Here is a 25,119-nt window from a genome sequence, read left to right on the forward strand (position 1 = left end):
GCGGCTCGGGGCTGGCGAGCGGGGCGGGGCCTCGCCGGCACCGTCAAGTAGCCAGGGGGACCGGCCGGCGCGGCTGGGAGCGGGTGGGCGGCCGAGAGGCCGGAGCCGCGCGGCCGCAGGACCTGGAGCTCCGGCTGCGTCTGCCCGCAGTGCTACCCGCCATGCGCCTGCCTCGCCCGGCCGCGCTGGGGCTCTTGTCGCTTCTGCTGCTGCTGCTGCCCGCGCCGGAGGCCGCCAAGAAGCCGACGCCCTGCCAGCGGTGCCGGGGACTGGTGGACAAGTTTAACCAGGTGGGCAGGGGCCGGGTGGGGTCGTCCACCGTGGGCCCGGGGTCCACCTCACCCTGGATCCGGGGTTGCCCCACCTTGGGCCCGGGGTCCCCCTCACCCTGGAGCCAGGGTCGCCCTCACCCTGGATTCGAAGTCCCCCTCACCCTAGACCTGGGGCCCCCCTCACCCTGGATCCGGGGTCGCCCCCACCGTGGGCCTGGGGTCCCCCCACCGTCGATCCAGAGTCGCCACTCCGTAGTCCTGGAGTCCCCCTCACCCTTGACCCAGGATCCACCCCCGCCGTGGACCCAGGGTTGACCCCACCGTGGGCCTGGGGTCCCCTCACCCTCGACCTGGGGTCGCCCTCACCCTGGGCGGGGGGTCAGGTGGTACCAAGCCCTATGGGCACTGTCTCCTCGCAGGGGTTGGTGGACACCGCAAAGAAGAACTTTGGCGGCGGGAACACGGCTTGGGAGGAAAAGACGCTGTCCAAGTATGAGTCCAGGTGGGCGCTCTGGAGCAGCCCTGTGGGTCTTGGCCTGACCCTGTCCTGGGAAGCCGTGTCCTGCCTTTGGTGCCTGTGTTAATAACAGGGAGACAGAACAGCCCCCGAGGCACCAGTCACCTGTCTGAGTTGCCTTGGCTTCTGCCTGAGGACTAATGGCTGGATCCTCTCTGGCCTTCCAGCTTCTGCTCTGGTCCCTACCCCCTCAACAGACAGTGGCTTTTTAAAATGTAAACTGGAACACCAGCCCCACTTGTGTGAACCGCTCCTGGCCCCCTGACAGTGGGGTCCCCTTACTCTCTCTGCCTGGAATCCCGGCCCCCTCCCCTGCACCCGGGCTGGTGTGTTGGTTCGGATTTTTCTTCACTGGCTTGTGGCGCTGACCGTGGGCCCGCGTGGGCCTGTGTTTCAGCGAGATTCGCCTGCTGGAGATTCTGGAGGGGCTGTGCGAGAGCAGCGACTTCGAATGCAACCAGATGCTGGAGGCACAGGAGGAACACCTGGAGGCCTGGTGGCTGCAGCTGTGAGTGCCTTAAAACCTCTTAGAAGATACTTTTTATTTTCCAACTTAGAATTTGAAATAACCTCAGACTTAGAAAGATACGGGAACAGTATGGAGCTCCCACCTGCCTCGCACCCACCTTACCCCTGCATTACTGTTTTTTATCACCAGGGTCAGTGATCAAAACCAGGAAATTAACGAGAAGACTCTGTCCACACCTAGACTCTTGTTTCCTGGATCTTGCAATACTCTAGAGCCTATGTTATGTTCAGCTGCATGTTTGTTTTAAAGAGCTGTGTCTGGTGGGATTCAGTGAATGTTTTCCTCCATCCTCAGGAAGAACGAGTATCCTGACTTATTCGAGTGGTTTTGTGTGAAGACGCTGAAACTGTGCTGCTCTCCAGGAACCTACGGTCCTGACTGTCTCGGTGCGTTTCTGCTTAGGGAAATCCCATCTCCTACGTCACTTCCCCTCTTCCTCTCACAATTCTTGGGGGATGAAAGCACAGAGGGGACCTGGGGGACCTCAGCTTTCTGTAGGGTCTGGGACCCTGCCGGACGGCTGCCTCCCCCATCCCCAACCCAACTTGGAGCACTTCGCACCCTCCCGCTGCAGCCTCACCACTCACCTCACGCTTTAGTGTAAAACTGAGTATGTCATCCCAGCTGTGCTGTTAACTCAGGGGTTCACTGACTCAGGTTGTTCACAGCTGAGTCCACTCACCTGAGAGTCTGTCCTGACTGACCTGCCCAGGGGCTTCTCCCTGTGTGCACAGAGGGGACCACACCACGGCTTCTGTGGCTGCCATTGCAGAGAGCCCAGGGCAGTAGGTGTCTATCAGGCTGGGTGCACGGCCTTGAGCCTTAATGGGTGCTGCAGGACAGGGCTCTTCTGTGAAGAAGTGTGCAGAAACTGAAGCCACGGTTTAACGTTTATAAAAGGCAATCACGTGGTCAAGCAGGATCAGGTAGCAGAAGTTTCAGGTTTAGACCCCTGACCTGCCCCCCCTCAGCCTCCTGCCAGCCTCTGCGTCTATCCCTGGCGAACACTGGAGGCTGCAGCTGATGTTCCCACTCTCCCTGCAGTCTCCGCCCCTGATGCATCGGTGTCCCCATCACCATGTTTCAGCTGAGGCTGCCCAAAGCCACACAAAGTGCAGTCATGCATAACGACCAGGCATGTTCTGAGAAATGCATCATTAGGCGACTTTGTCATGGTGCCAACATGGCAGAGTGCACTCCACACGCCTAGGTGGTGCAGCCGCTCCGCACCTAGGCTGCCTGGCAGGGCCTACTGCTCCCAGGCCGTACACCCGCGTGGCACGTGAGGGTCCTGAGTACTGTGGGCCATTGCGACATGTGGTAAGAATGTGTCACCTGAATACATCTAAACATAGACCAGGTAATAAGGTGTATCATGATGTCACTAGGCAATAGGAGCTGCTCAGCTTTATTATCATCTTAGGGGACAGCTGTGCCATGCAGGGTCCCTTGTTGACCTAAACGTCATCATGCAGCACGTGGCCGTAGTGAAGTCCAGGAGCCTGTGGCTTGCTCCACTCAGGCCATCCACCGCCAGCCCTGCAGACCCCAGGAAATCAGTTTCCCCCAACACCCACTCCAAGCCTGCAGGCTCATGTACGTCCTCAGAATCCTACAGGGTTTGGGTGCAGTGTGTTCTCTCTGTGTGAGAATACCCCACCAGTCACCACCAGGTGTACTCTGAGCATGGTTTTGTGTCCCCCAAAGCGTGCCAGGGTGGGTCCCAGAGGCCCTGCAGCGGGAATGGCCACTGCAGCGGAGACGGCAGCAGACAGGGTGACGGGTCCTGCCGGTGCCACGTGGGGTACCAGGGCCCACTGTGCACTGACTGCATGGACGGCTACTTCAGCTCGCTCCGGAACGAGACCCACAGCGTCTGCACAGGTACGGGCTACGCCTGGGCCGGCCCCGGGGTGAGGCAGGATGACAACAGCCGCTTGCTGGAGCTGCCTGCCTAGATGGGAACAGGGGCCTGCTGATATCCTAACCCCGGATGTCCAGGGAAGCTTCGGGGGCCCAGAAGGATGAATTAAAACGTCAGAAGATAGAGGCAGGGGTTGTTAGGGGCACTTCCTGTCCCATAACAGCCCCCAGAAGGGAGAAGCTACTCACCTTCCTCTCTAGTTCGAGGTCTGCCCCGACCTTGAGTTGTGATGGGCCACACAGTGCACAGGTCCTGGAGGTACCATGTGGGCCGTGCACCGGCCCGGAGAGCAGCACCTGTCAAATCCCTGCAGGCCATTATGAGTGGCATCTTTCCAAAGGACGTTTTCTCCCTGGTTGTCACTGATACGTAGGAAAACTCTGGGTGTGTTGACATCTTGGACATGAGTGCATGGTTGGCCGGTAGCCCCCTAGGCTATTCTGGGCAGACAGACCTGTGGATCGCCAGTCAGGACTGGCCTCTCTGGTTCTTACACCCCTTGCCGTCTGTCTCTTGGATGTTGGCATGGCATGGGGCACGTGTGGATCCGGAACACGCACACCCAGCCAGGCTACAGCTCCAGAGTACGGATAGCTGCCTTCTCCAGGTTATTAAAAATTCCTTGGAGTCCTGATTTGCTGAGAATTTTAAATTCATGGGCACTGAAAACCCCATGTTGCTTTTTCCCCTTAAATTCCTCACTTTTAAACAAGCTGCTACCTGAGAGGGGGGTTCGTACCCAGGCCCGCCTTTGCCTTCCAGCCTGCGACGAGTCCTGCAAGACGTGCTCGGGCCCGACCAACAGAGACTGCGGCGAGTGCGAAGTGGGCTGGGTGCTGGATGAGGGCGCCTGCGTGGGTGAGGAGGGGCCCGGGGGTGGAGGAGGGCGCCCGCGTGGGTGAGGAGCGGCCCGGGGGTGGAGGAGGGCGCCCGCGTGGGTGAGGAGGGGCCCGGGGGTGGAGGAGGGCGCCCGCGTGGGTGAGGAGCGGCCCGGGGGTGGAGGAGGGCGCCCGCGTGGGTGAGGAGCGGCCCGGGGGTGGAGGAGGGCGCCCGCGTGGGTGAGGAGGGGCCCGGGGGTGGAGGAGGGCGCCCGCGTGGGTGAGGAGGGGCCCGGGGGTGGAGGAGGGCGCCCGCGTGGGTGAGGAGGGGCCCGGGGGTGGAGGAGGGCGCCCGCGTGGGTGAGGAGGGGCCCGGGGGTGGAGGAGGGCGCCCGCGTGGGTGAGGAGGGGCCCGGGGGTGGAGGAGGGCGCCCGCGTGGGTGAGGAGGGGCCCGGGGGTGGAGGAGGGCGCCCGCGTGGGTGAGGAGGGGCCCGGGGGTGGAGGAGGGCGCCCGCGTGGGTGAGGAGGGGCCCGGGGGTGGAGGAGGGCGCCCGCGTGGGTGAGGAGGGGCCCGGGGGTGGAGGAGGGCGCCCGCGTGGGTGAGGAGGGGCCCGGGGGTGGAGGAGGGCGCCCGCGTGGGTGAGGAGGGGCCCGGGGGTGGAGGAGGGCGCCCCGCGTGGGTGAGGAGGGGCCCGGGGGTGGAGGAGGGCGCCCGCAGTGGGTGAGGAGGGGCCCGGGGGTGGAGGAGGGCGCCCGCGTGGGTGAGGAGGGGCCCGGGGGTGGAGGAGGGCGCCCGCGTGGGTGAGGAGGGGCCCGGGGGTGGAGGAGGGCGCCCGCAGTGGGTGAGGAGGGGCCCGGGGGTGGAGGAGGGCGCCCGCGTGGGTGAGGAGGGGCCCGGGGGTGGAGGAGGGCGCCCGCGTGGGTGAGGAGGGGCCCGGGGGTGGAGGAGGGCGCCCGCAGTGGGTGAGGAGGGGTCCGGGGGTGGAGGAGGGCGCCCGCGTGGGTGAGGAGGGGTCCGGGGGTGGAGGAGGGCGCCTGCGTGGGTGAGGAGGGGTCCGGGGGTGGGGGCTCCCCAAGGTCCGCTTCTGCCCAGCCTCTGCGTCCCCATCCTGCCAGCTGCTCCTGGTTCACAGCCCTCCCCATCTCTGCTCATTCTGGGTCATGGGAGGGGGATCGTTGAGGGGACCCCTAGGCTCCCACACCTGTGATCCCACCATGCACGGGTCAGGAAGGATCATGGGACTTCCTTCGTACCTTCTGGACTGGGCAGGCATCGGGGCCACAGTGTCCTTGCTGTCAGGTGGCCCTGGGGCTGTGGACCTGTGGTGCCAGCTGCCCCGAGTCGGCCGACAGCTCCTGGGAACTCATCCGAGTGTGTTCCTGGGTGGGAGGCCGCCGGCAGGGGCCAGCTGTATCCCTCTGTGCGGGTTTCAGAAGACACACGGATGGGGCATATCAGGGTGGTCCTGGCTGCACCCATGGTGGCAGAGGCTGGTGGGTCCCGGGGGATGTGGGAAAGGGCAGGGCACAGTGGCACAGCCAGGTCTGGGAGCAGGCAGAAGGGCAGGGCCGTGCTGCTGGCATGTGCAATGGAAACTGCCTTTTCCCGCAGACGGCAAGCTCAGGGTGGCAGGGGGCTGCCCACGAGCTCCTGCTGTCCGAGAGGTACAGCCCCCTACTCACACCAGTGTGACAAGCCAGCTCTGTGCCTGGCAGTGCTCAGCCAGGAGGGGGACGTCACCTCCTAACACAGGCCTCCAGGTTCTAAGTGGTGCCAGGTCTGGACGTCTCCAGCATTGTGCTATGCTCACCCCACCCTGTCCCCCACATGGTGGGCATCACCTGCTTCAGCTGTGTCTCTTCCCGCCAGCCTGGCTATGGGCACAGCACTTACAAAGCCAGCCCTGCAGCGCCTCTGAGCTCTGGAGAAGCCAAAGGCTCTGGCTTCATGGGGAGGGTCTGGGACTAGCTGTGGCTTTCCCACAGTCCAGGTGCCGAGTGGGTGTGGTGGCTCACGCTTGTAATCCCAGCACTTTGGGAGGCTGAGGCAGGTGGATCATGAGGTCAGGAGATCGAGACACTCCTGGCTAACACAGTGAAACCCCATCTCTACTAAAAATACAAAAACTTAGCCGGGCGTGGTGGCGGGCACCTGTAGTCCCAGCCACTCGGGAGGCTGGGGCAGGAGAATGGCGTGAACCTGGGAGGCAGAGCTTGCAGTGAGCCAAGGTCGCACCACTGAACTCCAGCCCGGTCAAAAGAGCGAGACTCTGTCTCAAAAAAAAAAAAAAAAAAAAAAATTGGAGCTCAGCCCCTGGTAGGTTCCACAGCTCTGGGGAGAAGGGAGAGGGATGTGGGGGCGTGAGGTGTGGAGGCTCTCACTGTCTCACCCTCACGCGATGCATCACCATCCTCACGGGGCCCCTGCCACAGTTGGCACTGACTCTGTAAGGACAGGGCCTGGCCATCGCCTTATCCCCTCCCCTGCCACGTGGGACCTCCGAGGAGGACATTTGAGATGATCCCCCCAGGGGCTGCCCTCCTCCCTGCCCTTCCCCAGCCGGTCCTGGCCGTGGGCTGTATCAGGCCATGATCATTCCTCCTGCTCCCTGGCCAGGCCGTCCTGGGCCGCTCACAGCTGTGCCATTCTGTTCCAGACGTGGACGAGTGTGCGGCCGAGACGCCCCCCTGCAGCGCTGCACAGTTCTGTAAGAATGCCAACGGCTCCTACACGTGCGAAGGTGGGTCCAGCGGGCGGGCCTGCACTCCGGGTCCCTCCTGGGTTTCATTGCTGTCTTTGTAAACATTCATTTATGACTTCTTAGCATCACTTATATACCTCCTGCCTGCTCTGAGAACACTTAGTGTGGCAAAATAAGTCATAGGTATTTGCTGTAGGAAAATCAGAAAATTCAAGTAAGTTAAAGAAAATTAAAAACCCACGAGTTCCCTGGAGAGCGCACCTGCTCGTGCCCCCCAGCGCCCCCACAACGTGCCCTGTGTGATTTTCCACAGCACCTGTCGGTGTTTTCACCCAGCAGCTTGTCCTGTGTCCTGTGGTTTCTCCATCATGTTCATGATTTTGGAGCATGCCATTGTTTCATACGTTTAAAACAATGTCTATTGCTGGACATTTACGTCATAACAATTTTTCAACTGTTATCAACTGTGAATACTCTTGAAGGTAAAACTTTTCACATTCCTTATGATTTTCTTTGGATTAATTTCCAAATCGCTCAGTCAAGGAAATGTGTCTTTTAGGGCCATAGTGCCCAGAAGAGTTGTGCCGATCCCCAGTCCCAGCAGTAGGAAGGAGCCTCTGTGACAGCCCCGGGCAGTTTTCACTGTTGGGAGTGCAGACAGCAGGACCCTCAGTGAGCCACTACACTGGAAGCCATGCTAGAGGCTCCCCGGCGTGTGGGGGTCCAACGCCGGCTCCCCGGCGTGTGGGGGTCCCATGCTAGAGGCTCCCCAGCATGTGGGGGTCTGACACCGGCTCCCCGGCGTGTGGGGGTCCCATGCTAGAGGCTCCCCGGCGTGTGGGGGTCCCATGCTAGAGGCTCCCCAGCATGTGGGGGTCCGACACCAGCTCCCCGGCATGTGGGGGTCCGATGCCGGCTCCCCGGCATGTGGGGGTCCCATGCTAGAGGCTCACCAGTGTGTGGGGGTCCCATGCTAGAGGCTCCCCGGCATGTGGGGGTCCGACACCAGCTCCCTGGCGTGTGGGGGTCTGACACTGGCTCCCTGTTGCAGAGTGTGACTCCAGCTGTGTGGGCTGCACAGGGGAAGGCCCAGGAAACTGTAAAGAGTGTATCCCCGGCTACGCGAGGGAGCATGGACAGTGTGCAGGTCAGTGACGGGGTCTGTGCTGGACGCAGGTGGACCCTTCCCAAGGGACCATGATGTGAATGGCCCCAGGAGGTGCTGCCAGGGATGGGAAGCAGCTGAGACCCGTCCTGCAGACGCAGCTCCCCAGGGTCACTGCGCACTCACCCTGAGGTCCACAAGATGCAGAAGCAGTGGGGGTGGGGGATGAGCTCTGCATGGCCGACCCTGGTGTAGATGGCACTGCTGCACCAGCCTCTCCCCAGTGGCCTTGTTCCCCAGGTCCAGAGCCTCTGCTTTCTCTCCAGCTCCTGGGTGGTGCTTGCCTCGAGGCTTAAGGCCAGGCCTGCCATGGTTGTGGGCTGCCTGGGTGAGCCTGGGCGTGGCTGGAATCCAGGTGGAGAAACTGGGCTTCCTGACCAGGCGCGGTGGCTCATGCCTGTAATCCCAGCACTTTGGGAGGCCGAGGCGGGTGGATCACGAGGTCAGGAGATCGAGACCATCCTGGCTAACACGGTGAAACCCCGTCTCTACTAAAAATACAAAAACTTAGCCAGGCGTGGTGGCGGGCACCCGTAGTCCCAGCTACTTGGGAGGCTGAGGCAGGAGAATGGAGTGAACCCAGGAGGCGGAGCTTGCAGTGAGCTGAGACCACGCCACTGCACTCCAGCCTGGGCGAGAGTGAGACTCCGTCTCCAAAAAAAAAGAAAAGAGGCCGGGCGCGGTGGCTCACACCTGTAATCCCAGCACTTTGGGAGGCCGAGGCGGGCGGATCACAAGGTCAGGAGATCGAGACCACGGTGAAACCCCGTCTCTACAAAAAATACAAAAAAATTAGCCGGGCGCAGTGGCGGGTGCCTGTAGTCCCAGCTACTTGGGAGGCTGAGGCAGGAGAATGGCAGGAACCCGGGAGGCGGAGCTTGCAGTGAGCCGAGATCGCGCCACCGCACTCCAGCCGGTTGACAGAGCGAGACTCTGTCTCAAAAAAAAAAAAAAAAACGAAAAAGAAAGTGGGCTTCTTGGGCACATGCCAGCCTTCTGGCCTCACCTGGAGGTCTCTCTCTGCATTTTCTACCAGTTGAGGGCCCAACTTTGAGACATGAAATTCTGCCCTCTTGAAGCCTTTCCTGACCTTTGCTCCTTTCTGTAACATGACGTTTGTCATCGTTGTGCTTTCTTTATGTGAGTGAATCTGAATGAATGAGTTTCACAGTCTGCTGCACATCTGCTAAGTGGAGTAATTATTAAAACGGAGTCTTTTAATTTTAGATGTAGATGAGTGCTCACTAGCAGAAAAAGCTTGTGTGAGGAAAAACGAAAACTGCTACAATACTCCAGGGAGCTACGTCTGCGTGTGTCCCGACGGCTTCGAAGAAACTGAAGATGCCTGTGTGCCGCCGGCAGAGGCTGGTGAGTGGCGCGGCCCCCTCCACACGGCTCCCTCCACACGGGCTCCCTCCACCGGCCCCCTCCACACGGCTCCCCCCACACGGGCTCCCTCCACACGGCCCCATCCACACGGGCTCCCTCCACACGGCCCCATCCACACGGGCTCCCTCCACACGGCTCCCCCAACACGGGCTCCCTCCACACGGGCTCCCTCCACACGGCCCCCTCCACACGGGCTCCCCACATACGGGCTCCCCCCGCACGGGCCCCCTCCACACGGGCTCCCCACATACGGGCTCCCCCCACACGGGCCCCCTCCACACGGCCCCCTCCACACGGGCTCCCCACATACAGGCTCCCCCCACACGGGCTCCCCCCACACGCGCCCCCTCCACACGGGCTCCCCCGACACAGACTACCCTCCACACGGGCCCCCTCCACACGGGCTCCCCCGACACGGGCCGCCTCACACGGGCTCCCTCCACACAGGCTCCCTCCACACAGACTACCTCCACACGGGCTCCCCCCACACGGGCCGCCTCCACACGGGCTCCCCCCACACAGGCTCCCTCCACACAGACTGCCCCCCACACAGGCTCCCCCTACACAGACTGACCCCTACACAGGCTCCCTCCACACAGGCTCTCTCCACACGAGCTCCCCCAACATGGGCTGCCTCCCCTGGACCTCAGGGCTTGCAGGTAGACTGGCTGCTTGGTCTGAAATCCACACAGACAGTGGCCTTGGGATAGTGAGAGGGGGGTTCCCGGAAGACAGGTGCATAACACCTCTGTGTGGGCACACTTGCACAGAGAGGTACCGGCTTCCTGAGGATGAAGCCCCAGGTTCACAGCTCACACGGAAGTTAAGGCGATGAAAAGGGAAGTCTCTGAACCTCAAACCTCAGCAGGCAAGGAGGAGCAGACAGAAGAGGCAGCTGAGGATCTGGAAAAGTCATCTGGGGAAGCTGCCCAGGGTGCCACAGAGACAGGGACTGGCAGGAAGTGATGAAGGGCAAGCAGGTCCCCCATGCTGTTTCCTGGAGCTGCCTTACCGAGAACCAGGGACTCTGTCTCCAGCAACAGAAATGTGCCTCTCACAGATCTGGAGCCAGAAGTCAGAGGCCCAGATGCAAGCAGGCTGCTTCCTTGGGAGGCTGGGCAGGCACATCTGTTCCGGGCCTCTGTCCTTGCCTGGGGACGCCACCTGCTCCCCGTGTCTTCACATAGTCCCATGCGGTGTCTACAAACCTCCCCTCTTCATAAGGACACCGGTCACTAATGCCCTCGTGTTAACTTAGCCATCTCTAAAGACCCTATTTCCAAACAAGGTCACAATCCCGGGTGCTGGGAGTAAAGACTTCAGCATCTTTTGGGGGGCACAGCTCTGCCCACAACAGTCCTCACAGAAGTCTAGAATACAGAGTGTGGGAAAGAAGCAGCATTCAAGGAGATGTTGGCTAAGGGTTTTTCAGAATGAATAAGGCAGGATTCAGATTCCAGAAGCTGTTTCCTGAGCAGGACAAATAAAAGCAATTCCACCTCTAGAAGCATCGTAGTAAACAGCAACAGCAAGACAGGAGAACTGAGGGGTCGGCAGAGACAGACAGGCAAGAGGACAAGGCTGTCTGCCACCCCTTCAGTCCCCTCTTGCCCCTCCCTCCCCTCACCCTTGGTCCCCTCTTGCCCCTCCCTCCCCCCCCACCCTCGGTCCCCTCTTGCCTCTCCCTCCCCCCCACCCTCGGTCCCCTCTTGCCCCTCCCTCCCCCCCACCCTCCGTCCCCTCTTGCCCCTCCTTCCCCTCACCCTTGGTCCCTTCTTGCCCCTCCCTCCCCCCCACCCTCCGCCCCCACCCTCCGCCCCCTCTTGCCCCTCCCTCCTACCACCACCCTGGGTCCCCTCTTTCTCCTCCCCCCACCACCATTGCTCAGGCTCCCATTCTACTGGCTGCAAGGAACCCCTTGCCGCTCCCATCTCCGCATCCTCCACACCCAAGGCATTGCGGCGGCTTTGAAATCCCTTCTGCCTCATCTCTCATCTGCTGTGGGGGGAACCGGGGGTCTCCGAGCTGCCCTTGGACCACTGCGTCTGGGGCCTTGAGCCAGGACTGGACAGCAGTCCCTGCACCTGCTGCTGTCCCGGGAAAGGCCTCGTCCCAGGGCCCTTCGTGCCGAGCTTTGACGACCTGTGCTTGTTTTCTGACAGAAGCCACAGAAGAAAGCCCGACACAGCTGCCCGCCCACGAAGACCTGTAACGTGCTAGACTTGCCCTTTAAATTATTCAGAAGGACGTCCTGTGGAAAATGTGGCCCCGAGGATGTGTCCCCTGCAGTGGACAGCGGGAGGGAGAAGCTGCCTGGTCTCTAATGGTTGATTCTCATTTGGCCCTTAAACAGCTGCATTTCTTGGTGGTTCTTAAACAGACTTGTATATTTTGATACAGTTCTTTGTAATAAAATTGACCATTGAAGGTAATCAGGAGAACGGGTATGGGTTTGTCTCATTAATCAGGACAGACCTTTACCACTGAGTTTGCACCTGTCCTGCCAGAGCCAGGAGGTGACCAGGGCTGCCGAGGTCTGCAGAGGCAGCAGGTCTGGTCCTGGGCTGGTGGCTCTGCTGTCCCTGAACAGGACTCACGTGCCGCTTGGGGGAGGAGAGGAGGAGGGAAGGAGGGGAGGAGAGGAGTAGGGGAGGAGAGGAGTAGGGGAGGGCCCTCCCCCTCCCCCTCCCCCTCCCCCTCCCTCGGGCGAGAACCTAAAGACGTGACCAGGTGGGTTTCAGGGGTCCCACCTATGGGCCCCTCTTCAGTGATTCAAAGGATGTACAAGCAGGGACCCTCGGGCAGAGGAAAGGCATCTTTGGGGGCTTCGCTGGAGGAAACAGCCAATCACAAACCCCAGGGCCTGCCTGTTCCTCACCTGGGAATGAAGACACTCCAAGAAGAAAGCTGGCTGCAGGTGAGAGGTTGCAGACACTGGGAGCTCCCTCTGAGGGGCCATGGCTTCCTCCCTGGGCCTCCCACTTGGCCTGGTCCCCCTCACCCACTCCTCAGTCACGCCGTCCCTCCTGTCCGTGCCGATGTCCCCCAGGGGTAGGTGGCTGGCTGGCCTGCTCCTGCCCTGGCCCCCCTTCCCAGGCTGTGCACTGTCCTGGCACTACTGACCCCCATGTCCACACTGTTCTGTGCCCATGAACCCCACCTCAGTGCACCTGTGCTCACTGGGCTCCAGGTGGTCATGCTTACCTGGGTATTGGAAGAGCCCTGCTGTAGGACTCTGCCCTGTGGGTCCCTGACAGGCAGAGGCGGCCACAGCCCACTTGGCAGGCTGAGTGGTGAGTGGTGCCTGGCCCTGCATCTCGCCTCTGGTTCTTCCTGAGTCAGTTGCACTCAGCAGCCTCACTGCCTCTCCCCTTCTCCCTCTAACCCTAGGCCAGGGCACCCCAAATCCCTGGAGGGGGCACAGCTCAGCTTGGGCAAGATGGGGGCTGCTCTTGTCCACTTCAGTCCTTTCAGGCAGTCTCCGCTTCACGTGCCAGTGGAACCACCTAGAGATGGCGTCCCGGCTGTGCAGACCAAGGGCAGAGGCCAGAGGGGCGGGGGCTGTGTGGGCCCTTGGGGGACTCAGAAAGTGGGGTCAGAGCATGGCAGAGAGTCCACAGGGATGGCCATGGAAGGAAGTAGGGAACACCAGCTGAGGCCCTGGGGGGCCAAGCACCTGAGTCTCCTGTGGGAGGGTGGAGCTACCCATGGGTGGGCGGGAACTAGGTGACCCCAGCGGGAAGCCCTGAAGGCAGGCCCGGTCCCTGGGAGGTACCTGGGGGAGGAATAGAGGGCACAGCCAGGGAGGAGGACCCAGGCAGGGGCTGGCCCAGGGCCACCTTGTGCACCCCCACGTGCGCAGACAGGCGTCTCCCATGTCCCTCACGTCCCTGCCCCGCTCAGCCTTGTGAAGCCGCCATCAATCAGGTAGGACTGCAGCCGGGTCTGGGACCCCTGCCCTACCTTTCAGCCGATACCTCTGTCCTGCTCCTGCCCTAGTTCCCCTCCCCTGACCATGCACCGTCCTGGTACTACTGACCCCCATGTCCAGGCTGGGGGCGTCAAGGACAGGAGGTGTACAGGCCAGGGGCCCCGGTTCCGGACGCTGGGAGCAGGATCCCGGGCGCGCAGCAGAGACGACCCCAGTTTCCACCTTGTCGCCAGTGAACTCTAGGGAGTCCTCAGCGGGGATCGGGGCCAGCCAGGAGGGGTCCCCGTAGGACACGGGGGACGGGGGCTGGCGGGGGCGGTTGAGCAGGAATGGGGGACGACCCCGCGGGCAGAGCGGGGCCGGGGCAGGGGCGAGAGCGTAGGCAGGGTCCTTGGGACCGTGGGGCTGGGGTCCACCTGCCCAGGTGCTCGAGGGGCGCCTGCGGGGCTGGGGTTGGAGCTGGGACCGGGAGCGCCGCCTCCTGGGGGGGACTCTGGCCCGCCCCTCCCCACGCGGTGCCGCCCGCGCCCCGCCAGCTCCCGCCCGACGCAGCGGACCCAGCCTCAGACTGCGACCCCTGCCCGGGCCCAGCTGGCGGACCGCGGGGCCGCACACGCGCTCCCGCCCGGCCCGGCAGAGGACCTGGGCGCGCGTGGCCGACAGGTGGCGCTGTGGGACCGCACTGCCCGGCTCGGATCCCGGGACTTGGCCGGCTCCTGTCCACTGCACCTGCCCCGTCGCACCTCTGCGCTGCCAGGGCCTCTTTCTAAAAGGGGAACTTGGAAGAGTGAGGTTGGGGTGAACTGTGGACCTCCGCTGTCCTTCTGGGCCCAGGCAGAGACTCTGCCATAGCCCTGGGGGAGCCCCACCCTGTGGGAGCCGGGACTGGGGACTGCAGGGCCTAGAGGGCCTCCACTTTGGTTCCCAGACCCCAGCATCTTGCTTTGGCGCATACACAGGTCCTGGGGGTGGCTTCCATCCCCACAGGGCATGCCTTGTCAGGCTAGAAGCTTCTAGAAATGCCCTCGGTCAAGCCCACCCCTGACTTTGCTGTAAACGCGTCCCTTGGTCAAATGCAACAGACACTGGGCGGGATCCGCAGGATGAGATGTTCTGTGAGATGTTCAGCGGTTCTCAATAGGCAGCTGTCATGTCCCCCAGGGGACAGGGGACCACCTCTGGAGGTGCTGTGGGTTGTCACGACCTGGTGAGGAGTGCTCCCACCAGGGCACAGGACACCTTGCCACAGAGGACGGCCCCCACCAGAGGACGAGCCAGCTCCCGCTGACACCAAGGCGGACAGACGCTCAGGGCAGTCCTGGACAGTGGCCTGGACCTCAGCCAAGCTGTGTTAGACAGGGAGGCGGCAATGGTATGAATGTGGGTCTGCTCTGGGAACACGAATCATGGGGTGGGGTCCGCACAGGCCGGGACAACCTATGCGTGCCGCCTCCTGCTGTCCTGGATGTACCACATCCCCCTGAAGACGACCGCTGCCTGCTCAGCCTCATGATGGGGCAGGTCTAAGAGCCAGTGACAGCGAGCAAGGCAGAGACACACCCATGGGGCATCCCATGGCCAGACCGTGCATCTCCGCAGGGGCCCAGAACCACGGCAAGAGTCCTCGATGCAGGCACGCAACACCCACTGCGGATAGCACGGCCCTCCTCTGCACTTGCCTGTGGTTAGGGTCTTCCATGGGCACTTGACTTTAAACTCCCACCCCTTACCACCCGTGCCTTTGGTCTGCAGGGTCAGATTGTTAAGTAGCAACCAGGACATGGAGCTGGGCTTGGACGGCGGTAGAGCTGGTTCTGCTCTGTGCCTATTCAGAGCTGTCCTTTCATGTCCCCCAGTATTGGGTTGGAACAGAGTCCCCAAATGTGGAATATGCTCTTCAAGCTCCCAGAAGCCTTCAGGTGCTGTGTGTCCTGGCAGGGACTGCGAGAGGCAGTCACTTATCTGTCCTCTACTTTGGAGGGGATTCTCTCACTCAGGAGGGCCAGTGTGCTCACCACGTCTTGCTCATCTGGTCTCATTAGCACAGGGCCATCGATAGAGGGGGCCAGTGTGACGTCCTGGGGACATTCATTCAGCTGGTGCCGGTCTCTGGATTCTTGGGAGAGAGGCAGGAATGTTACCATAGCCCATAGCTCTGGGAGGAACTGGCTGTTTCCTGTTTTGAGTTCCAAGGCAGTGTGACTGATCTTCCTGCCAGGCAGCAGATGGAGAAGAATGCGCACCCAGCAGCGGCCTCACCGCACACCTGGGCAGGCTGGGGAACCCTCTCTAGCAAAGGCACCGCATCTAGCTGGGTTATTTTTGCAACAGTCCAAAATAACTGGTGTTGCACATCTTCCTCTGAGGGACTCAGCCTTCACTTCGGTGACTGTTCTCTGGGTCAGAAACCCACTCAGGTCTAGAAACTGGGCAGCGTCATGACATATATATATGTGTGTGTATATATACACGTATATATATGTGTGTGTGTGTATATATATATATATACAGAGAGAGAGAGAAACAGAGTCTGGCTCTGTTGCCCAGGCTGGAGTGCAGTGGCATGATCTTGGCTCACTGCAAGCTCCACCTCCCAGGTTCACGCTATTCTCCTGTCTCAGCCTCCCAAGTAGCTGGGACCACAGGCGCCCACCACCATGCCCCACTAATTTTTTGCATTTTTAGTAGATACGGGGTTTCACCGTGTTGGCCAGGATGGTCTCAATCTCCTGACCTCGTGCTCTGCTCGCCTCTGCCTCCCAAAGTGCTGGGATTACAGGCGTGAGCCACTGCGCCCGACCCTATTTATTTATTTTTGAGACAGAGTCTCACTCTGTCACCCAGGCTGGAGTGCAGTAGCACAATCTCGGCTCACTGCAGCCTCCACCTCCTGGGTTCAAGCAATTCTCCTGCCTCAGCCTCCCAAGTAGCTGGAATTACAGGCATGCACCACCACGCCCAGCTAATTTTTGTATTTTTTGTAGATATGGGGTTTCACCATGTTGGTCAGGCTGATCTTGAACTCCTGACCTCGTGATCTGCCCACTTCAGCCTCCTAAAGTGCTAGGATTACAAGTGTGAGCCACCACGCCCAGCCTTATTTACTTATTTTTGAGACAGTCTCTCTGTGTTGCCCAGGCTAGAGTGCAGTGGCGCAATCTCAGCTCACTGCAACACCTCCCAGATTCAAGCAATTCTCCTGCCTCAGCTTCCTGAGTAGCTGAGATTACAGGCACCTGCCACCATGCCCAGCTAATTGTTGTATTTTTAGTAGAGATGGGGTTTCACTATGTTGAGCAGGCTGGTCTTGAACTCCCGATCTCAAGGTGATCCACCTGCCTCGGCCTTGCAAAATGCTGCGATTTCTGGCTTGAGCCACCGCTACTGGCCATGACTTTTTATTGGAGAGAGTGCCCTTGGCCTCCCCATCACACAACCCTGATTTCTTCTGCTCCAACAAGCTGAGCAGTCTCTTGTGGGCTGCCTGTCCCTCTCCTAGGAACATGGTGTTCTACCAGTTACCTCCACAACCCCACGCGGCTCTGGCCCTTGGCCCCGCTCCAGCCCTGCAACTCTAATTAGAGCTGCCTCCACAGCCACTGATGGTCAAACGCTGCCGCCTGGCTGCCACCCCTGTCCCTGTCAGCCAGTCCAGTGCTGTGACCGTCCCCTGCTCTCAGTTCCAGAGGACGGCGGGCTCCGTGGTGTCACAGGCCTTTCAGCCCCCGTCTGCAGTGGCTGCTCTGACATTCACCCCTCTTCACGTGTGTCCCGCGCTCCAGGAGCCTCTGAACCGTGAAACAGAGCAGCAGAGGACACCGCCTCCTGGGGTCCTCGTCCTCAGAAAAGGATCCACAACCCACAAGCTCTCCACCATCCACCCCACGCAGCTTATCTGGCTGGGCACAGCTGCGGGTCCTGGGTTCCTTCAGGCCGTGGCCCCTTTGTCACTGGGCCAGCACATCCCCACCAGGATACACTGCAACTTAATCCCAGGAGGGTCTCGGGCAGGTCCTGGGGAGCTGGGAGAGGGGGCCGGCCTCTCCCACAGAGAAGGCACGGTTTGGAGACGTCCTGTTTCTTCCCAGCCAGCACCGTGGCCCGAGCACAGCAGACCCCAGGGGTAGGGTCACCTATTGGGAGCCGGCCCCTTTGGCCACCGAGTCTGTGCGTGTTCTCCGGGCCTCTCCATGCAGTCTTCTGTTGCTTTTCCAGAACTTCAGGGGCGGGCACCAGCAGCCCACCTAGGACACTGTTCTCAAGGTTGTGTCCCCCGGACTCTCACCCCAGGCTCACTCACCACAAGAGTGCAGGCCCCTCCCCGTCGCCGTCCACTGCCAGTGGTGCCCGCTGGACAGAGCGAGAGCCTTTGCCTGCACACCTCCCTGGCGCTGCCTGTCTGTGGCTGGCTCCAGAGCGGCAGGCGGCCGCAGCGCCTCAGCCATGTCCTCAGCTGACCCAGGGGCTGGGTGAGGTGAGGCAGCCTGAGACTGCTCCAGCGTGCTGAGCTGTGAGGAGGGGGCTGGGCCTTTGGCCCCCAGAGTGTTACTCAGAGGGTATGACCTTCAGCGGGGTGCCCTCCTCAGCCTGCTCCCCACTGCTTCCTCAGCCCCCCTGCTCCGGCTCTGTCCCTTTTCAGATTCCCAGGCCCCTGCAGGCCTGGGGTGGGGAAGCTGCCTGCCACCTGGGACAGGTGGTCATCACTGGCGCGACTCAGGGTGGGGGGCCCTGGCCCAGTGGCCCTGCCGTCCTCCCCATGTGCCCATGGCCAGCACGTGGGTGTGGACTGAGCCTGTGCCAGGTGGGCCCTGGGGGGTGGGGGGTTGGAAGGGACCAGGTACTGCAGGAGAGTGGGGGACGGCGTCGGGGGCCAGAAAGGGTTGCTGTGATGTGGCTGGTGGGGCCGCCTGCTCTCAAGCCACACACACCCCCTCCAGGCCCAGTGCCCCTCCCCGCCTCCCTGGGGCTGGGGTCTTCCCAAACCCCAAGCCGGCTGCTCTGCACCAGTGAGGAGCCAGGCCTGGCCTGAGGGGGCTGCAGGGCACCCACCTCTCCAGAGACCACCTCCACCCACTCCCGGGGGATCCTTCCGGAGAGACCTTTCCCAGCCGCGAGCAGGGTCCGCTCTCCCCACAGTCTGGACTTTGGGAGGATCCCCCCCAGAGCCAGGGAGGGGTACCTGGTCCCTTACCCCTCAAACAGCAGTCCAGGGCCAGCGTCCTTCTGGGCTCACCCACCCGCCTGCGACCGGGCTCTCTGGGCCACAGGGCGGCCACCACTCGAGAGTCACCCGCAAGCCTCCGGGTCCCGCCTGGGATCGGTGACTGGTGGCCGCGGTGGGGGTGGGGAGCGGACAGCCACCGGGGATTCCCCCCACCTAGGCCCCCCTCCAGCCTCTGTCCGGCGCCCCGGTCCACGGTCTGCCCGCTGCAGAGGAAGAACCCCGCCCTGCGCAGAGCGGGCTTGGGAGACCCCGGCGGGCGGCGGGGCGAGGGGTGGGGCGCGGGGGCGGTGTTGCTCCCGCGGGCGGGAAGCTCGGGGCGCGGCCCTGCCGGGAAAGGGGCGGTGCCGGAAGCGTCAGCTGGCCTTTCCCCGGCTAGAGGAGGCGGGGAGCAGATGGGGGTGCCACGAGGAGGTCGGGGGAGGGGACGCAATGGAGGCGCCGGGGTGCAGTGTAGAGGGAGACTGGGGCAGAGACGGGCTCAGGGACTGGGACAGGGGGATAAAGGTCTGGGAAGGAGCAGGTGTTGGGGGCGGAGGGCGCGGGGGGAAGTGGGGGAGCGGAGAGGAGCAGGGTGGGAGCGGAGTGGAGGGTGGGGGTCCGGGAGGAGTAAGGGCAGAGGGGAGGGGTGGGGGTCCGGGAGGAGCAGGAATGCGGGCGGATGGGAGGGTGGGGATCTGCGAGGAGCAGGGGTGGGGCAAAGGGGAGAGTGAGGGGGGGTTCAGAAGGAGCAGGGGTTGGGGCGGAGGGGAGGGTGGGGGTCTGGGAGGAGCAGGGGTGGGGGCGGAGGGGAGGGTGGGGGGTCTGTGAGGAGCAGGGATTGGGGAGGAGGGGAGGCTGCGGGTCCAGGAGAAGCAGGGGTGGGGGGTGTGGGGCCTGGGGTGAGCAGGGGTGGGGGCGGAGGGGAGGGTGGGGGTCCGAGAGAAGCAGGAGTGGAGGGGGTGGGGCCTGGGGTTAGCAGGGGTGGAGGGTGTGGGGCCTGGGGTGAGCAGGGTTGGGGACCTGCAGCCCGTGCCCAGCCCCACAGGGACCCGCCCGCGCTCCTCCCCCGCCTCTCCGCCCCCGCGCTCCTCGTCGCTGGGAAACCCCTGCGGGCGCAATGACGATGCGCAGGACGATGGCCGTGAGGGCACAGCCCGAGTTCTGGGGCGTGGGCCGGAGCGCGGTTGGCCTTGACCTTCTTGGAAAGCCCTTGGCGGCAGGTGACTTCGCTTAGTCACGGCCCCGCGGGCGGGGACTCCCCGAGGGAAAGGAGGCCCCGCGGAAGGAGGCGCTGAATGAGACGCAAGAGCGCCGCCGCCGCCGCCGAACATCCCCAGGGGTGGAAGCCAGGACCTGCGTGCCCAGATCCCCCAGGCCCGGCAGTGGGCTCTGGACACAGCCGGCCCACAGGACGCCTGGCGGGGCCTCCGAGCTCTCCTGTTTTTTTCTGCAGCCTGGCTGGGCTTAGGGAGAGGTGGGGGGGTGCGCCCCTTGATGCTGGGGACGCGTGTGGCACAGGGAGCCGGGTGCAGCCAAGGCCTGGAGGGGTGCCTCCGGCCCGCCCAGGTCACGCTTCACCCTTCGTGAGGTCGGGATCTTTGTACAAGCTGGGCGCCACCTGTTTTTGTTTTGTTTTTTTTTTTCAAAAATGATCAGAGGGAACGAGCCTCAGCCAGGACAGGGGGCTATGAGGCTACCTGTTGCCAGGCCCACCCACCAGCCTGAATTCCGGCAGGGCTCTCCTCCTCCACCCACAGCCCTCCACCCACACCACTCCATCCACACCTCTCCAGTGGCTCCAAGGCCTATCTGATTTGGCCTCAGTTCACCTGTTTACTTCAGGGACACCTGGTTATCCTGCCAGAGGCAGGTTGGGGGGCCTGCAGGGCCAGCCTCTCTCAAATCCACTTCTCGCTGTGGCTGTATGGTCCCCACAGCGCTTTCTTACCCCTTCCCCACGCTGGAATCTGAGAACCAGATATGGGGGTCCTGGTCTCAGCGTCCCTCTCCATCCCGGGTGCCCTGCTGCTGCCAGCTTACACGCCCACCATCCATCCTCAGGGTCAGTGTGGCTGCAGAATGGCCTCTGGGGAGAGTGGGGTGGGGGCTCTAGCCTGGTGTACCCCCAGCCTGCTGTCCCAGGTGAATGCAGACCCCTGGCTCAGCTGCTGACCAGATAACAGTGGCCCTTGTGCCGCAGCCTGGGGTGGGGGCTGGCGTACCAGCCCCGGGTGTCTCCAGGCGCAGAATGGCACCCACCCCCACCCCACCCACAGGCAGCGGCCAGCAGGAGACATTGTCCGTCCCCCTCAACCCTGGCTATTAATAGCTCCCTGGGCTAGAAGCGGCTATAAATAGCCCCAGCCCCTCACACAGGCCCATTCAGGCCCCGCTGCCTGGGTGAGCACAGCAGCCACACTTGCACTCACTCAGAGCCGTGCACACAGGAACTGTGCCACTCCTGCCCCTCCACGCCATCTGCACTGAACAGATCCAGGCTGTCCCTGCAGCCCTCACAGGGTCTCCTGCGGCAGGGGAGGGCTCCGAATGGCTCTGGAGGCTTTTTCTTTGCTCCTCCCGCCACTGCCCAGAGTCCCCTGGGGGCTTCTAGCTACTCCTGGGTCCTACTCTGAGGCTTCTGGAAGTCAAACGTATTTGCCCAAAGCCAGCCTGGGGGGAGGTCCACCTGGAGGGAGGCCCAGCCCCTGCAGAGAACCAAGCCTGGCCTCTGCCCCAAGCACTGCCGCCTCGGGCCATGAGGCTCACAGGGTCCCCCAGCCCAAGGCTGGTCCAGCCTCCCACCTGCCCTGTGGGGCAGACGTCACTGCATTCCTACTCCTTGCCCTGGAGGCCTCATTGCTGTCAACAAGGCTGTGACCCCCACTGTGACTCCCACTCCCAGGGTGACAGGATGGGCAACTGGTCCAGGAGAGCCTGCTCTGTGGACCCCCTACCCGTCCACAATGTCCAGGCTCCGTGGCTGGTGGTGACAGGAGACAGGATGGGGGGCATGGGGGCTGCTGTTATTGTGTCCAGAGGAGAAAAGGAAAACAATCCTGTTTACGGAAAAGGAATGTCTGTCCACTGCCGCCAGCCCGTGGCCTTCCTGGGGGGACAGAGGCCCTTTGTTGGGAAAACAGGAAGCGAGGATTTCCAGGATCTGCCAGGCCGCCCGCCGGCCACCCGCCCCACTTCCGCCAATTCTCGGCAGCCTGCGCTGGCCACCAGCTGCCGGTCTGTCCATCCACGTTTCTGTCTATCCGTCTGACTGTGGGGCCCAGGCGTACAGCCTCAGCACATCCTGCTGTATGTGGTGCCCCAGTCACACAGGGACAAACACCCACGGGGTGTCCTCGGAGGGCCTGGGAGGGCAGCCTGGGAGCTGAGACCCAAGGAGTGGGGACCCGTGCCCCACACAGGGAAGGGCAGTGCCAGACATGGAGCAGGCGCCTGGGGCAGGGGCCATGGGGCAGGAACCAGGGAGGCGGGAACAGCCAAAGGGAAGCTGTGCCAGCCTCTCCCCTCCCCACCCAAGAGCCAGGGACGGTTTTGGGGTTAGGGGTCACTGTGTCCCTACTACCCAAACCCACATCCAGTCCATGGCCCACACGATGCTTGCCTGTCACTGACCCGGGACAGCATGGGCATGAGCTCACCCGCGCATGAACACCAGACGTGTGCACGCTCAGCTGACACTCTCACCTGCGCACACGCACACACCAACACCACAAGCACAGACGCTGGCACCATCACGAGAGTGGAGACCACCCCAGGACACCAGCAGCTGCACCCCCGGTGGGGCTCTGTTGGCCAATGGTGCCCAGGGGACTGCTCCCAGCCCCTGTTGGGGGCTTCTCTGATTCTGTGTGGGTTCCCGTGTGCCCTGTTTGGGCTCTCACTGGTCAGAAGGGGCTGGCACAATGCCTGTGACCACAGTCCTGGGCAGGGGCAGGAGGTGCCATGATCAGGCAGGCCTGGGGCAGGACTCTGTTTAGGCCCAGCTGGAGGACCCTCTGCCCCCACCTCCACATCCCAAGTCAGCAGCTTCCTCCCACTGTGGTGGTGATACAGGAGATAGAAAGAAATTATTTAGGCAGATGGTGAGGGCAAAAGAGTCCTCAGCAGAACTTCCCTTCTAACAAAAAGCAGGCCGGGCAGGGTGGCTCACACCTGTAATCACAGCACTTTGGGAGGCCAAGGCGGGCAGATTGGCCCTGAGGTCAGGAGTTACAGACCATCCTGGCCAACATGGTGAAACCCCATCTCTACTAAAAATACAAAAGTTAGCCAGAGATGATGGTGTGCGCCTGTAATCCCAGCTACTCAGGAGGCTGAGGCAGGAGAAGCACTTGAACCTGGGAGGCGGAGGTTGCAGTGAGCTGAGATCTCACCACTGCACTCCAACTTGGGTGATAGAGTGAGCGTTAGTCTCAGTAAATAAATAAATAAATAAATAAATAAATAAATAAATATTAGCCAGGTGTGGTGGCAGATGCCTGTAATCCCAGCTACTTGGGAGGCTGAGGCAGGAGAATCCCTTAAACTTGGGAGGCAGAGGCTGCAGTGAGCTGAGATCACACCACTGCACTCTCAGTGTGGGCAACAGAGAGAGACTCCGTCTCAACACAAAACAAAGAAAAGCAAAACGCAGTCCAAGAAATCACTTCTTTTCTAATGAAGAGCAGCCTGGAAGATTAGGCTGCAAGCATAGATCAGGCTGGAAGCTTGCACAGGAGATGGAGGCAGCTGCACAGATAGAAAGGGCTCCCTGGGGCCAGGAATGTCCACCCTGGGGCTCCATGTCCCTCTTAGTTAGCACATGCACAGTAAGAAAAAAATGAGTGGCATGGAGTAGCTGCCCACCTGCATAATAAAAGATTGGGGTGCTGGCCGGGCGCGGTGGCTCACGCCTGTTATTCCAGCACTTTGGGAGGCTGAGAAGGGCAGATTACCTGAGGTCAGAAGTTCGAGACCAGCCTGGCCAACATGGTGAAACTCTGTCTCTACCAAAAATACAAAAATTAGCAGGGCATGGGGGCGCATGCCTGTAATCCCAGCTACTCAGGAAGCTGAGGCAGGAGAATTGCTTGAACCCGGGAGGCAGAGGTTGTGATGGGCCCAGATCGTGCCATTGCACTCCAGCCTGGGCAACAGAAGTGAAACTCTGTCTCAAAAAAAAAAAAAAAAAAAAAAAAAAAAAAGATTGGGGTGTTACACTATGCAGATGGCATGCCTGGTCCCAACCAGTTTGTCATACTCTATGTAGATCAGACACCGCCTCCCCACTAGCTCATCTATAAAAACCTCTGCATTTCATCTTGGATGGGCAACACATTTTTCCAGGACCCCTATCTGTAGCAGAGAGCTGTTCTCTCTCTCCTTTTTATTTTTTTTTTTTCTTGAGACGGAGGCTTAGTCTGTCATCCAGGCTGGAGTGCAGTGGTGTGATCTCAGCTCACTGCAATCTCCACCTCCCAGGTTCAACCAGGTTCAAGCAATTATCCTGCCTCAGCCTCCTGAGTAGCTGTGATTACAGGTGTGCACCCCACTCCTGGCTAATTTTTGTATTTTCAGTAGAGACGAAGTTTCACCATATTGGTCAGGCTGGTCTCAAACTCCCAACCTCAGGTGATCCGCCTGTCTCAGCATCCCAAAGTGCTGGGATTACAGGCATGAGCCACCATGCCCAGCCTGGACAATCTGCATTTAAAAAGTTTTTTCTTAGGAAGTATGTCAAACGTACATGGCTTGAGCCACAATACCCAGCCTATTCCCTCCCTCCCTTCCTTCCTTCCTTCCTTCCTTCCTTCCTTCCTTCCTTCCTTCCTTCCTTCCTTCCTTCCTTCCTTCCTTCCTTCCTTCCTTTCTTTTTTGAAATGGAGTTTTGCTCTTGTTGCCCAGGCTGGAGTGCAATGGCACAATCTTGGCTCACTGCAACCTCTACCTCCTGGGTTCAAGTGATTCTCCTACCTCAGCCTTCTGAGTAGCTGGGATTATAGGCATGCACCACCACACCTAGTTAATTTTGTATTTTTAGTAGAGATGGGGTTTCTTCATGTTGGTCAGGCTGGTCTTGAACTCCTGACCTCAGGTGATCCACCTGCCTCAGCCTCCCAAAATGCTGAGATTATAGGCTTGAGCCACCATGCCCAGCCTATTCTCTTTCTTTTGCTGATTAAATGTCTGCTTTAACCTCACCCTTCCTGTGTCCTCGTCCTTGATCTCCGTGGCTGCGAGACCAAGAACCTCGGGTGTCACCCCAGAAATGAGGCTGCTTCAGTGAGTCTGTCTTCGGACCCAGGAGACACCTGCCCTGGTGTAGGTGAGGGAGGCCCATGTGGATCTATGATGCCAGGTGGGGAGGGCAGAGGACAGGTGTGAGGGGACAGCTGGAGCAAGACCCCTGGTCAGGCATGCCTCAGTTCAGAGGCCCAGACAGCGCAAGCAGAAGAAGGAGAGGGTGCTGGGAGGATCCATGGCGGGGACCAATCCAGGGCCTGTGGGTCCTGTGAGGGCTTGAGGTTCACTCCCATCAGGTGGGGCTGCACCAGGAGGCTGTGGCTGAGGCTCAGGGGGTCTCTGCTGCTGAGCACAGGTGGGGACTGGGAGCAGCAGGCTGTGAAAGTCCCAGCCCGTTAGGAGGATGAGCAGTGGCCTGGCTGGATTCC

General features: G+C 61.3%; 2 protein-coding genes across 3 annotated transcripts; one reads left to right on the top strand and one right to left on the bottom strand.

Moving 5' to 3' along the window:
* The first annotated feature begins 24 nt into the window (after positions 1-24).
* On the top strand, positions 25-11,749 carry LOC105489770 (cysteine rich with EGF like domains 2). Of its 2 annotated transcripts, XM_071080784.1 has the most exons (11): positions 44-290; positions 692-774; positions 1,187-1,297; positions 1,613-1,704; positions 3,026-3,202; positions 3,711-3,846; positions 4,000-4,100; positions 6,719-6,802; positions 7,815-7,910; positions 9,156-9,296; positions 11,480-11,749. In XM_071080784.1, the coding sequence occupies exons 1-11, from the start codon at positions 162-164 to the stop codon at positions 11,527-11,529; spliced, it is 1,200 nt and encodes a 399-aa protein (XP_070936885.1). In that variant the 5' UTR covers positions 44-161; the 3' UTR covers positions 11,530-11,749. The 2 variants fall into 2 exon arrangements, with proteins under 2 accessions (XP_011753158.2, XP_070936885.1); XM_011754856.3 differs by lacking the exon at positions 3,711-3,846 and having other exon boundaries at positions 25-290; positions 4,005-4,100.
* Positions 11,750-13,878: 2,129 nt separating this feature from the next.
* Positions 13,879-21,695, bottom strand: LOC112428027 (skin secretory protein xP2-like). Its single transcript, XM_071078934.1, has 7 exons — positions 21,516-21,695; positions 21,406-21,431; positions 20,881-20,976; positions 19,449-19,948; positions 18,440-18,949; positions 17,549-17,776; positions 13,879-15,364 (listed from the first exon to the last, which is right to left on the bottom strand). The coding sequence occupies exons 1-7, from the start codon at positions 21,693-21,695 to the stop codon at positions 15,207-15,209; spliced, it is 1,698 nt and encodes a 565-aa protein (XP_070935035.1). The 3' UTR covers positions 13,879-15,206.
* Positions 21,696-25,119: the final 3,424 nt, after the last annotated feature.

The sequence above is a fragment of the Macaca nemestrina genome, chromosome 15 (genome assembly GCF_043159975.1).
Source record: "Macaca nemestrina isolate mMacNem1 chromosome 15, mMacNem.hap1, whole genome shotgun sequence".
Lineage (NCBI taxonomy): Eukaryota > Metazoa > Chordata > Mammalia > Primates > Cercopithecidae > Macaca > Macaca nemestrina.